The 13,938-nt window shown below is 47.4% G+C and overlaps 1 protein-coding gene and 1 long non-coding RNA gene across 5 annotated transcripts in view; one reads left to right on the top strand and one right to left on the bottom strand.

Annotated features, from left to right (window-relative positions):
• The window catches only part of LOC107652143 (zinc finger protein 260-like), an 88,634-nt gene extending 80,039 nt beyond the window's left edge, over positions 1–8,595 (bottom strand). For 2 of the 4 annotated variants that reach the window (XM_056820320.1, XM_056820322.1), the window contains exons 1-2: positions 8,461–8,595; positions 7,792–7,897 (exon numbers count right to left, since the gene is read on the bottom strand). In XM_056820320.1, the coding sequence (XP_056676298.1) occupies positions 7,792–7,824 (33 nt within the window). In that variant the 5' untranslated portion in view covers positions 7,825–7,897; positions 8,461–8,595. Of the gene's footprint in view, positions 1–7,791; positions 7,898–8,260; positions 8,389–8,460 lie in introns of those variants that run through there. The other 2 variants (XM_056820321.1, XM_056820323.1) reach the window with 2 other exon arrangements.
• LOC130457878 (uncharacterized) lies at positions 8,223–9,368 on the top strand. The gene is made up of 2 exons (XR_008917126.1): positions 8,223–8,699; positions 9,034–9,368. It is a non-coding gene; the product is annotated as an uncharacterized LOC130457878 (long non-coding RNA).
• Positions 9,369–13,938: the final 4,570 nt, after the last annotated feature.

Genomic DNA, 13,938 nt, shown 5'->3' with positions numbered 1-13,938 from the left:
ACTATGACAACCTGCCACTAGTTATTTAACTATTAGGAGACTTTTGCTCGATGACTATGTCTAATCCAAGGACAAATGGACCACAAAGGAGCACAGAACTTGACTTACAAAGTGCCAAACAAGCACAAAATGGTGAAAGAAACCAAACCATTCCTATGAGGATTGATGACATTCTGCACAAAAAGCATGACTTGATCATGTGTGAGACTCGAGGTTACAGCTGTTAAATGTGTTAAAACATGTGTTAAATGCAGGACTTCCTTATACCACACTCTATATCAAGCACGACATCGTTTGCTGTCTCCATTATCAAAAAACAAAACAAAACAAAGAAAAGGATTGAACCAGAAAATTCTATTTCCCATTTGTCTAGAGATTAGTCTCTTTTTCTATTTTCTCTCATGTGACAATTTACTGTAGTCCAGATTGCTAAACTGGGTTAGTGACTAATGATTTTTTTTCTTTCCTTCTTCCCAGAATTTTTTCAAGTTTTCTTTTTATATTTTTATCTGACTCAGAAGTTATTTTTTTATTTTAACTTCTTTGATTGCTTGATGCTTTTTGATACTTGATTCATATGCCTTATGACTCAACCATGTATCCCTGTGTAATTCCTATATGCATCCCTGTATCCTGGGGGGGGGGAGGGGAGGTATGTATTATTTTCCTGGGGGGGGGGTTGTTATGTTATTGTTGTGAACTTTGACTTGAATTTGAGCCAAATTTAGAGCAAGAGACTACCTCCCAGAATCTAAAAGACACCGTGAAGATGCCTGCAGAGACCACACGATGTATCAGAAGATCCAGAGTGAACTTTCAGATATGGAGAATTTGAATTTTGTGTGTGTGTGTGGGGAGTTGAATGCTTTTGTTTTTTAATGTACTCTTATGCCAAAGGGGACAGCCCCCTAATTGGCTTTTTGTCAATGCACCTATTATTGGTTTTGTTCCTTTTCCCTAAATTATTGTAATTTCCCTTTAAAAACTGCAACATTTGTATATACCTCTAGTTCAAGTTATAAACTAGTTATGTTTTCATGATCTATTGGGGAGACTGGTTTCCTAAAGGATAAGGGGGAGGAATGTATTTATTGTATTTAGAATCTTGAATCCTAGAGACATTTCTCACAATTCCTTTTCCTTTTCCTGTTTGTGCATCTCCTTATGTAGAGGGAGTTTTGAGTTTGTTTCCGCCCATGTGGTCTCTCTGGTTTCACGGTGTAAGAGGGAGGAACAGCTTTTTTTGCTAGCCTACTTCCTTATACTTCAAGATAAATATTTAATAAATAATATTAAATATAATAGTTGGAGTACTAGATATTAATTTTAATCCTTACACCCACAACAGTAGCAGGGGCAGAGAGCAGTCCCTGGAGCCAGGTCTGGGAGGGAGAATTGCTCCTGATCTATCTGAAAGACATTCAAAGGGTTCAGAAAGTAAAGATAAGGCCCAGTGGAAAGGGCAGCCACCACCACTAGCAAGAGTAGAAAAGTCCTCATTCAAAAATACTTAGAACCAGAGGGCAGAAAGATTTCAGTCTCAAAGGAATGAAGAGAAATCTGGGAACAAAGGGAAGAATGCAAAGAGAGCTCAGTTCCAAAGAAAACAGACAGCTTCTTGTTTGGAATTCACCTACTCTGGATCATTCCTCTAAGTCCCCACTGCCATACCTTCCCTGCCTCTGAAGTCCCGAGATGATGGCTGTCCTCCAGTGGCACCCAAGGCCAGAACCTCAGGACCCTGCCTGCCTCTTCACCCCAAATTCCTGCCCTCTATTATCTGAAATGCCACTGCCACCAGAATAAGTCCTCTTCAGCCTAGACTCTTCCCAGGCATCTAAACCACCCCAAGGTTTGATATTCCACCAGGACAGCCACCTACAAGGCTGGTCACCCTGAAAACTTCCCCCTTACTCTCCTTCGATCTTCCCTTTTTCCCTTCCATACTAGATTTAATTTTTACGTCTAAGATAAGTCCTGTAAATAGTCCCCCCACCCAAAGAAAGAATGGAGATAAAGTTGTACCAGATTATAAAGTTTAGTGATTTCGTTGAAAAGAACAAGCTTTTGTTAAAAGCTGCCACCTTTGTTCTGTATGCCCTGAAGAGGAACTTAAGAGATAGTAACGACAACAGAAAGTAATAGCAGTGATAGTGACAGCTTAACAAATGAGAGGAAACAAAGGACATGCTCTCATTTACTCTATTTTTTATGTTTGGTACCAGCATGGTTTATTATATCTGCATTATTCATTACTCTTAGCATCTTTCTGGAGTGATTAGCCAAAACATAAGAATTTAAAAATAAGAGTAAAAATAATCTTTTGGCCACATTAAAACAGACTAGAAACAAGGGATATTTATAAAATTAAATTGAAACAAATCAGATAGCTAGGAGACAAATGCTTAATTTCTCAATTTCTAAATGGTGTTTATTTCAAAATTAGAATGTGTAGATGTTGTTTTGAAGTAACATCTTAATTCTTAATTGTGGTAAACTTAAGAAATTGCCAGGTTAAAATATGAAATCGGGATTCTATATTTGCGAACTGTCCATCGGATTTCATAGGAATATAGGTGCTGTGTGTATTGCTTTTAATTATACAAATTTGCATAATTTCATGTTATTTAATGATCATAGATTTGATAAATATCAAGTATATAATTATACTTACCAAATTATTCTTTTAAAGGATTCTGCATCTACATTTTTTGTAGAAATTATTTTAACTTATGGATTAATTAGATATAATTTGACCTACCTAATTTGATATTGACCTCAAAGATAAGAGATTGATGCTCTCTGATGCTTCAAAACACAAGAGTTGTTCAATCTTATTAGCAATAAAATATGCATATCTTACATTCAACTACTCTGTTTACTCAATTAATGGAAATGGGCTATATAACTTTTTCAAAACTTTCTTCACTCCTCTCATTTCTATATACTTAAAATTATTCTCTAAACAGTTTAGTCTGCACCTGTCTTATTCCTTTCCTATTCAAATCCAACATTCTTTGTACCTCTATCATTCTAGTCTATATGCCACCTGAAGTATCACTTTAATTGTTAATCAATAAACCAAAAGATTCCAGGTTTAAAAAGACTGCCCTATTTAAACACAGAATCTTCACATTGCTTTATCCAATGTATGTCAGACATTACTTTAACCCGTGATACAAATCGGTAAACTGAGATATGTTCTTATGGTTAAATAAAATTCCTGATTTATGCAGTGTGTATCAGTTACACTGATTTTTACATTCAACCAATTCAGTCACATTCTTATTCTAAAAATATAATTTTAGTAGTATTCCAAATAAATTCATAGGCATTACATCTTACATTTACAGATTTAAACTTTCTCCTTTTTAAATATCAGTATTCTAAATAAGTAAATGAGCTTGTACACTTTTCCTTGACTATGAAAAAGCTTAAGTGCTTGTATGGGATGGAATTGTGCATTACCCCCCAGCACACATTAATTAGTATTAGTAATCATAGATTGGCAATTTCCTATCAAAAATTGGTTAGATGCACTTCACAAGGGAGATACCAATCTCTCCTTATGAAGAGTACGGCAATCCCTCTCCCCAAGCACCTATATACATAATTATTATTATACAACAGTTTTCTAATGTGGCCAAACCCCACTTCCTCTTTCCCTATTGAAAGTGTCCCACTTCCCATGGGAAACATCTTAAAACTTACAAGTTATAATCCTGACTATGTGTCCCAAGTGTTTCAGCCTAAAAGACCTTGAACATGTTGACATTCTGACTCAACTTAGAAATTGAAAACTTAAAGAATTCTCCCATCAGTTTGAAAGATCTGGGAAAAACTTAAGGAGGATAGAACAAGATAAAGAAATAGAACATACTCCCTTTGTTTGAACTTAATTAATCTATCAAGGACTAGGAATTCTCCTCCCTTTTAATGTAATGACTGCAAGGAAGTTTACATCCTCAGAGACAGAAAGATGATCCCACAGGCACTGCCCTGGAGGGCAGTGCCAGACAAATTAAGCAACTATGATTGGTTCCTGAGGTGTGACATGGGAGAGCTAATGGGCAAAGAAGCCTGCATATAAGACCCAGCGACTGATCAGTCTCCCTTGTCCTACTGGCCCTTGCTGAAGGAACTCTCAGACTCAGATTCGGATTTATGCACTGCTGACTTGGACTGAAGGGAGATGCTTACTCTGGGGACTCTTGAAGAGCTCATGTTCTTCTGACTGGAGATTGTAACTTTGGTGGGGGTGAGCTGGATTTCACTGGACCAGACTCTAAAGTGGTAGGCCAGGCAATTCTCTACCTCCTTCCTACATTTCCCTCTTTTTACTACCTCTGTTTTAATTAAACTATATTGTTAAAGCTACTAACAGCCTCATACTTTAATTTTTAATTATTACAATTGGCAAATACCTTCTTTAACTTTTACAATACAGAAATATTGTTACACACAGGTGGTGGGTGACAAGAAGAGAAGAATGATGTTAAATCCCTTTAAATTCTGAATTCATGTGAACATCTTTGGACACTGCCTGAGAGACCACTCAAGGCAGTGCTCCGGACCTGTCCCCTTTCTTCAATAAATGCAAGTCTACTGTCAGCTCATTAGGATGATTTCTGGGGGATACAAGCTCCCCCCCACTAATTCCACTCCACACAAGCTTAACCTAACTGCCTCTTCCTTCTATAAAGATGGTAATAAGTTTCTAATATTATCTAATAATTATCGAATTAATGCATTTAATTGAGTCCTTAGTAATTTAAGATTGTCTCATCTGGTTTACTAGCTAAAGTTAGTTGCTTGTTGATCTCAAAAGAACTTTTACCTCCCTGTGTTGATAACAGGGCTGGATTCTTGTCTAAATTGAGGACCCTGACACATCTCTTATCAGCAGACTGGGTATTTTATTAATGGATAATTCCATTTAGAAAATTATTTTCAAAGATAAAAACATAGGTCAGTTTTATTTTAATTTACCAGGATGGAGACCAATCATATGTTTAATAACTGAAAACCCTTTTAAAGGCTGGAGTTAACACTATGATTCCTTAAAGATATTAAATCCAAGAATTTAAGTCTTTTAATTCATTCAAACATTTTATTCAATTAAATGTCAATGATAAAAGCATCCCGCACAATACTAAACAAGAGACTTCTTTGGGTAGGTATAACACACTGCATCATAAAGTTAAATGCTTTATCTGGGAAGAAGTTTCAATGACTTTACCTTTCTTCTACCTTTTTCTATTCATTTCTTCAAAGATACAGATTTAATCTCTTCTCTATTAAGTGTCTGATTCATGTTACAAATTCTATCATATGAAGAAAGTATCATTTGAATCTCTTTTTGGATAAGACTCACATATAGTTTTCTCTACTTCTGCAATTATCAAGTTGATGTTTACCATCAAAGAGTAAATAGGAGCATGATGTAACAATGGTCAAAAGAAAATGTACAATATTGAAAGTGACCTTATAACACATTCAAAGACTAAAAAAATAAATAAATAAACCCTTGCCTTCTGTCTTGGAGCGAATACTGTGTATTAGTTCCAAGGCAGAAGAGTGATATGGGCTAGGCAATGGGGGTCAAGGGATTTGCCCAGGGTCACACAGCTGGGAAGTGGCTGAGGCCAGATTTGAACCTAGGACCTCCCATCTCTAGGCCTGGTTCTCTAGCCACTGAGCTACCCAGCTGCCCCCCCCCCAAATAATTAACAAAAAAACTTAGTCCTGAACTGCATGAAGACAGAAATTCAAACATAGTATTCACCCAAGAAAGATGGTCAGAACTCTAAAAATTTAACCACAGAGATCATCATCCTTAGGGATAGTTATTGATAAAATAATTATTAGTAAACTTATTAAAAAACGTGAGCTTAAGAAACCCCTGAGAATGCAAAACCAAAATTCCACAGAGAAAATTCAATCTTAAATCATGACACATCTTTTGTAATGTCTAGGAAGGCTCAAGTTTATACACTGCCTGGCCTCAGAATGTCACAATTTGCAAGCAGGAGCTGACAAGGTCTTCCAATCCAGCATTTTAAAGAAGTTCTTAAGGATGTATTAAGGGTACACATGGCTTTTTCAGTGAAAGACCAACAAGGAAACCATGAGGAGTGTTCAGAGCAATGATTTCTAATAACTGATCCTGCTGCCAGGATGAATTCTAACTAAAAGAAAATCAAATAAAACTTGTGGGATAAAATATATTCTCTGCATGTGAATCCTGGAAATGTTTCTGCTCCAAATTAAGAGCTTTCGGGTTACATGATTTTGAGTCTTGAGTGCAGTGATGGTTGCCTGATGGCTCCTTGATCATGAAGTCGGTAATCCACCATTCCAGAGAAAAGCCACAAGTTACACACAAGGAATGTGATCCGGAACAGTCACAGGTGGGCAGCTTTGTCTGGCTACTCTTTTTCCTACTCTTTCAATGGGTACTTTTGGAATTTTCTCCTGCTTTTGTCTTGCTCACAAATCTCCCTTGAGTGACCTGAACAATCTGAACCGTCTGAAACTTCCTCATTAAGAACTGAGGGGTTTTCTCCAAGTCTGCAGAGTCATATTCTTCTTTCTGCTTTGATGGCTTAAAGACACAGAAAAAGAAACCCCAGAGGACAGCTCAGTGGCTAGTGGATGGAGGGCCAGGCCTAGAGAGGGGAGTTTCTGGGTTCAAATCTGGCCTCAGACACTTCCTAGCTGTGTGGCAAGTCACTTCACATCCATTGCTTAGCCCTTACCCCTCTTCTGCCTTGGAGCCAATCCACAGTATTGATTATAAGACAGAAGGTAAAGGTTTAAAAAAAGGAAAAGAAAGCCCAGCCCATGTGCCTCAAGATTTAAGTCCTGTCTTCTCTTTTACCGTCTGGCCCACAGTAAAAGACGCTGCTCTAAAAACTTGGATGTTTTCAGAAGAAACATCTGCTCTCCACACATGCCCTCCCAGAGAGATGAGTCCCTCCATCTAAGGATGTAAGCAGGAGGGTGCAAGGCCTGAATGTCTGCCGCCTGCTCTGGGCCACCACAGCAAGAGCATCCCTGCTCAGGCCTGAGTGGCTGCTGGTGTCTCAGAGCAGCTGCTGCCATTGACAGGAGCCCAACATCGTCCACACTGTCTGTGTCCTGGAAGAAAGCTGGCCAGGGTTCAATTCATTTATATAAAACATAACCAGGCAGGGCAGAGCCAGGGGTCCCCCGGGTCAGATGGCCGCCCTGGCCCTGACTGGCCTTCAGGAACCAGAAGTGCTCTTTGATCCACCTTCCTGCCAGGCTCCTGCCTCACTGGCTCCCCAGCTCCCACCAGGGCCTGCTCTCCTCCCTGGGGCAGCTCTCCTCAGCCAGCCCAGCCTTCTCCCCTGGCGCCCCTCTGCCCATCCTGATGCCAGCCCTGCCAGGCTCTTTCCTCCTGGGGCTGGGGAAGCCCAATGCTCTCTGTCACTGCCCAATTTTCCTGCTCCTCCCACTGAGGCCCTTCTGTGGCCAGGGGGGACGGGCTGTCAGCAGGGCATGTGGGGGAGAAGCTCAGGGCCTGCCCTGGAGGCTGCCTTTGCTGTGAGGACAGAACAAGGTGCTGGATGTGCTCAGCAGTGCCCTCCCCTCCCCCACTTCTTCTTACTGTCTAATAAGGCCCAAAGGCCTGGTGGAGGCTGACCCACTGCCTGGCCCAGGAAGCAGCCCATGGCGGGTCCTCTGGCCTGGAGGAAGGAGCCTGGCAGGGACCCAGCTCTGAGTTCTGCTGGATCCCAGCCTGGCCCGGGGAGGGGCTGCACTCACCTGGGAGGGGGGCCTCGGGGTCCCGGGGGCCATTCCTCTGGCTGCAGGTTCTCTGCGGGGCCACCCTGGGGTCCTTCAGGGGGTGGCAGACTTCCTGTGTGTGTGCCTGGGGGGAAGGAGAGAGGGGAGGGTCAGAGGGGCTCCCAGGCCTTCCCTGGGCTCAGGGCACTCTCCCCGACAGGGGGCAACAGGGAGCCTCAGGCTGGGAAGGGTCCTGAACTGGCCAGGCAGAAGCCTCCCCTCCCCCTCTGCTGCCATCTTTGGCTTCATTCCATTCAGAAACTGCACTGGGTGGATGGAGCGAGGGGGGAGGGGAGACGGGCACCAGGTGGGGGAGGGGGAGAGCGAGCTGGCATTTCTTCAGAGCCCGACATCAAGGCTCCTCCCAGAGGGCACAAGAACCGCCCCCTGACTGAGCTCACGTGCGCTGCGCTCCCCTGGACGGTTCTGACCAGGTTGTCCTTTTTACCGAAGCCTCCCCCAGCTGCCTCCGGAGTCCGGGGCTGGCGGCTCCTTCTCTCTCCTCTGGGGGAGGGCAAAGCCCCGCCACGGATCCAGGTCCAGGCTGAGCGGCCCCGGTCGGCCCCGGCACTTCCGCGTTTGTCCCTTTTCTAGGGGCCTCTAAAGTGAGAGACAGACAGGGAGACAGCCCCTCCCCCAACCACTTACAGGGGCTGCCCCGGGCTCCGGCCCCGCCTCTCTTGTCCCACAGGCACAAGTTCAGAGACCCGGAACCGGTGAACTGGGGTCTTCCCGCCTCCCAGGAGTTCCAGAGCAGAAAGTCTCAGCAGTCAAAGGAGGGAGTCGGGGCTGCGCCTGCGCACTGCGGCCGCATTCCACCCCCTTCCTTACCAGGAAAAGTCCAAGAACCACAACTGTGAGCCGCCCAGGAGCACGAAAGTGCCCAGGTGAGATTCCCAGAATGCCCCGGGGTGACACAAGGGGATGTGCCAAGAGTTGTCTAAACCAGGCATTCTGGGAAGTTTTCTACAGGGAAGCATACTGAAGTCTTGACAGAGGCATTCTGGGCAATGGAGTCCTGTTGCTTTGGCGGCTGGGTTTAGAGGATTGGTGGGGGAGGGGTCATAAAGAAATTGTTCCCCACTGCGGGGGGGGGGGGGGGGGGGCTGCAGCCTTCTCCCCCCATGGCCAGCTGCTGCTTCTATAGGCCAAAGCCTGGCACACAGCAGGTGCCTAATAAGTGTCTATTGACTGATCAGTCCATGGATCTCTGCTCCCTAGGGCCTGGGGAGGTGGCTCTTGCACCCCCCCTTCTGACAGAGAAGGAAACTGAGGCAGAGGGCAGCAGCTGACAGCCCAGGCCCCCCTCCCACATTCCCCTTCTCCAGGGATCTCTCGAGTATCCTGTTGCTCCTTCTGTTTGGGCAACCCCATCCCCACTAATGGCACATCTGGCAAGTGTAAGGTAAGGCCTGCTGGCCCTGGTCAGAGGCCACGTTTCACTGTCCACACTGAGCTCACTTTCCCTACAACACTGTCTGTAACTTCACTTTGGGGCCACTGAGGCACATTTATTGATGCATAGATTAATAAATAAGTGTTGGCTCCATTTCACTGAACTTCTGGTGTCTGGACACCCTTTGTGAAGTGCCCCAAGTCACAGAGAGGCTGGGCGGCTTGGTCCTCGCCTCCTGCAGCCCATTGGACAGGGGAGGAAACTGAGGCAAGCAGGCTAGAGTGACGTGTCCAGGGTCCTGCAGGGGGAAATCTCAGGACTCCAGGCCCTGAGCTCTAGCAGACACTGAGGGGCTACCAGCCCTGAAAGGGTTTCTCTCCCTATGTGATTCTTCCTTTGCTTGCTGGCCTCGGGGTCTGGAGCTGCTGCTCTGAATTCCTCTCTGCTGTCTCTGGGGCTCAGGAGGGGAGAATACACAGACCTGGGCTGGGCATGGTCTGTCCTCCCCTGGGATGGGGGCGTTGGGGGCCCCCCAGGCCCTTCCCTGGACTCCAGACTCTCCTTCTTCCAGACTTTGGGTCTGCCCAGGCTGAGCTGGGAGGCAGCCCTAAAGGGAGGCCCAGGCGGGGAAGCTCCTGGGAGGTGACTGGGCCTGCCCTCAGGGGAGGCAGCAGGGGTGTCCAGCACCCTCTGGGGGGCCCTCCGAGGCCTGCCAGCCCCCAGGAGCCCAGGAGGAGCTCTTTCTGTCAGGCACCCCAGGCCCGGCCCCCAGAAGCCTGGCTCCTGCCCTTCCGTAGCAGGAAGGCCTTTCCCCCTGGGTCCTCCTCTCAGGCCTTCAGACTCCCCATTCCAGGCCAGGACTCCCAGGGCAGGGGGCTGCCCCCAGCAGGGGCTTCCTGGCCTCCCCTCTTCCTCCCTGTCCCTCCCCAGCACAAGCCCTGCCTTCTCCCAGCTCTCCCCTGTGTTGTTCCCCTTCTTAAGCGCCCCCCCTTCTGTGTCACAGTCAGGGCTGAGTCTGGGCTCCAGAAGACCCAGAAGGGCTCCCAAGTGTCCCAGGACACATTCGCACCCAGAACCTCTGCTCTCCAGGCAGGCTCTATCCTTGGGGCCATCTGGCTGCCCTGGACTCAGCTTCTTCCCAGAGCTTTTCCCCCACATCCCTCCTGGTGCTTCCAGGCATTCCCCGCCCTACTGCCCCCCCCCAGGCGGGGTCCTGTCCTCCCTGCAGGCCCCCAACTTAGTTCTCCTCCGGCCAGATCCCCCCACCCCCCTCCTGCCTCCTCGCTGGCCTCCCTGTGCCTGTCAGAGCCGGTCCCGCCTCCAGGTCTGGATGAAAGCCAGAGCAGGTGGGGAGAGACCCGGAGAAGCTTTTCCGCAAACATTCACAAGCGCCTTCCATTGGTCCCAGGCAGGGGCCAGACTTGGGCTCCCGGCTTGGCCCCCAGCGGCTCTCTCGCTGCCGGCTGGACTGTCCTCTGAACCTCCCCAGGGAGAGGCTGCCGAGACACAGACACGCGAGCACACACGGAGGGGGCCCAGCCAGGTGGAACCGAACTCAGGGTGAACCCCATTGGGGATGGGCCGGGGCGGGCCGGGCCCCTTGCCGGAATGCCAGACTCCACAGCTTGGCTTAGAAAGGAATTCCCGCGGACACTCCCTCCCCAGGAGACCCTCCTGGCTGCTGGACAGCTCCTCGCCCATGTGGGCCACGTGACCTAAGGAAGGCGGGGACGCTGTCACCTGACTAGAGCGCCCCACCCACTCTGCATCAGCCAATGGGCACGTGCCTGGCCAAAGGCTCTGAGGGTGAGACTGCTCAGGGGGGAAAGTTTCGCTGCTGCCTCAGGGTTCTCGAGTACAGCTGATGGGCTCCTCCGTTGTAGCCCCATGAAGTTCCGGAGGAGATGAGGGACATGGGGGTCCCCTTGCCCCGCCCCGCTTCCAGTCTGGAAATTGGGGCGGTTCACGACAGCCTCGGCACTGGGGCTGCCATATTGCTTTAAAGAGAGGGCACCAGTGGGGGAGGCAGTGTGGGGGAGTGCTTAGAGGCTGGAGATGGGGTCAAGAAAACCCTGATTCATCTGCATTTATCATTATCACCAAATAAGATTGATGGGGGCTCAGCTGTGGAGCGGGAGACCCGGCAATGCCAGGACCCTTTAGGGCAGCCTGGCCATAGGGAAGTTGGGAATGCTGGATCTGGAGTCAGAGACACGAGTTCTAATCCTCTATAACTGGAAGAGTCCCTTGGCTCCTGTCTGCCACGGTTTCCAAACCACAGAATGGGGATGAGAGCCGCCATGATGGCGGGTTCCTTCCAGGATTCTAGGCAGGATTCAATGACATCCTCTAGGTTTGATTCCGCCCCTTTCTCAGTATTTCTTGTTAAACGTCCAGCCTGTCACCCCAACATCAGTTTGTTATTTTACCTCCTTCTATAACGTCACCTCGTGATCACTTGCTTGGTAACAGACAAGAATCAGGCCTTACCTGGGGAGGCGCATCATTTAGATGCACTTGCAAAGCCCGCCCAGGTCTTCCTTAGCTCTCTTCTAAGTCTCATTTCTCAATCGCCCACAGTCCTCCCGGTCTCTTCCCCCCTCACTCCCGATCCCTTGTCTTAGAGGAAAAACAAAGAACCCTCAAGTTCCACACAAGCGATGAACTGACCAGAAGAGGCTGTTGTGTGAATTCAATTTAAACGGGGCCCCCTTCTTCCTCTCCCAAACCCATTCCTGGCTGCCATCAGTCACACCCTTTGCCTGGCCATGCCTGCTTCTTATGGGTTGACTCCAGAGGCCTCCTGGCTCTCTGGCTCCAGGTCAAGCCTGGCCCCAAGTGTGCAGTGACTCCTGGATGTCCTGAAGACTTGGCTCATCCCAGCCCCAGGTCAGGGTTGTCCAAACAGAGATCCAGAAGGCGTGAAGTCATTGGACTTATAATAAAGGCAGTGCTCTCTTTAGGGCCAGAGAGTCTCTTGGGAGACGCCAGCCACTCTCCCTCCCTTCTCTGGAGAGCTGAAGTCTTGGCAGGCAGTGGCTTCTCTGGAAACTGTAAAAGTTCAACTGAAAAGACTCGGTGTGTTAGGATTACTTGGATAGATCAAGATGTAGAAGAGATTTAAGCTTCATCCAAGTCCCACCATGGGCTTCTCCTGCTGCCACCTTCTTGCATGGTCACCAAAAACTGCCCCTGAGCACTTCCTGGGTTGTTGCTTTTATTCCTTCTTTTTACATCTGGATCAAGTTCAGAATCTTGTCCAAATCAAGCAGGTGGCCCATGCTAGGTGACATCAGTGACATCTCTCTAGGAGCGCAGGGATGCAGGTAGGGTTAGGTAGGCATGATCCTGGGAGAGGGTTCCCTCCACACAATCCCCCCTTTGATTCTTTGGCAGACCAGCATGTCTGGACTCCCCAGTGAATCATTCCCCATAGGTAGCTTATAGCTCTAAAGCTTCTCTTACTAGAGGTATGTAAAACATTGCACTTTGCATAGAAGGAATTCCAACAATTTAGGGATGAGAGGGAAAGAAAGAAAATTAAAAATTGATTGATAGACTTGTTGCCAAAAGGCAATTAGAGGGCACTCCCCTTAGGTATAAGAGTTTACATCCAAAATAAATGATAGGTGTGGGGGACCAAGGTGTTAAATCTTTCCAAAGTCTCCCTCCTCTGTCCCGGAAGTTCACAAAGAAGACACAGTACAGAGAAAAGAGCCACATAACATTGAGTCTCATGATGTGAAAGCAGAGAGAAAACTCCCTCCCTGGCTCCAGAGGCCAGGCGCTACTCGAAATGATTTTTGTTGCTCCCTTATTAGAGAGTAGATGAATATGCCCACTGCTTCTGGCTGAGAGGCTGGAACAGCAGAAGCCTGAGAGAGCAAACTGTAGCATAAAGGCTGTCGATAGGGTAACATGGTGGATTAAACCTAGATTGCTAGAAGCATGCTGGTGACAAGTGTCGTCCTTTTAACTCTTTGGTAACCCTCACCCCGTCTCGTCCAGGACCCCGTGTGACACTCTGGTCCACAAGACTTCATACTAAATCATTACAGACGGGTTCAACTGTGACCTAATGCAACCATTCTGGAGGGCAATCTGGGATTATGCCCAGAGAGTTATGAATCCGGGTGCACCTTTTAACGCAGAAATGCCATGATTGGGTTGATTTCCGAAGGCAATCAGAGAAAAGGAAGAGGACCTGTGTGGTTCTCAAATAGTTCTAGCAGCTCTCTTTGTGATGGCAAAGACCTGGAAATGGAGGGGATGTCCATGGCCAACCCAGTCCCTTCCCCAGAGGCCAGAGTCCACGGGGGAGAGAGGGACACCAAGAACCAGAGGGAGAGGCATGGCCATTCTGTTTACTGTGTTCTCAGCATAACAACTTGCATTTGGGAGCTTCTCTCCCAAGGAAACGGAGCTCACCAGATACAGGGTGAGCTGACTTTTTATTGCCTCAAGACCTCCATAGTTCAGGGGGAAGACTGGGACCGGGAATCCCTGGCATGAGCCTGGATGCAGTTGCTGTATCTGGAAAGTCTCAGGTTGCTTCTAGTGGAGGCACCAACTGCTTAGTCTGGAAGTCACTGGGGCTGCTTCCTTGGAACAGTTGTTTAGGGTTAGTTGGAATAGTTGGGACACGACTCAGGCAGGGTCCCTTTCCTCAAGCTTATCTTACGGTCACAAAGTATTATTGTTCGAGATCAGAAAGCATAGAAAAAATGGAG

This window comes from Monodelphis domestica, chromosome 3 (assembly GCF_027887165.1).
Source record: "Monodelphis domestica isolate mMonDom1 chromosome 3, mMonDom1.pri, whole genome shotgun sequence".
Taxonomy (NCBI): Eukaryota; Metazoa; Chordata; class Mammalia; order Didelphimorphia; family Didelphidae; genus Monodelphis; species Monodelphis domestica.
Note: the sequence above shows the minus strand (reverse complement) of the source record. Positions and strands in the feature narration are given on the sequence as shown.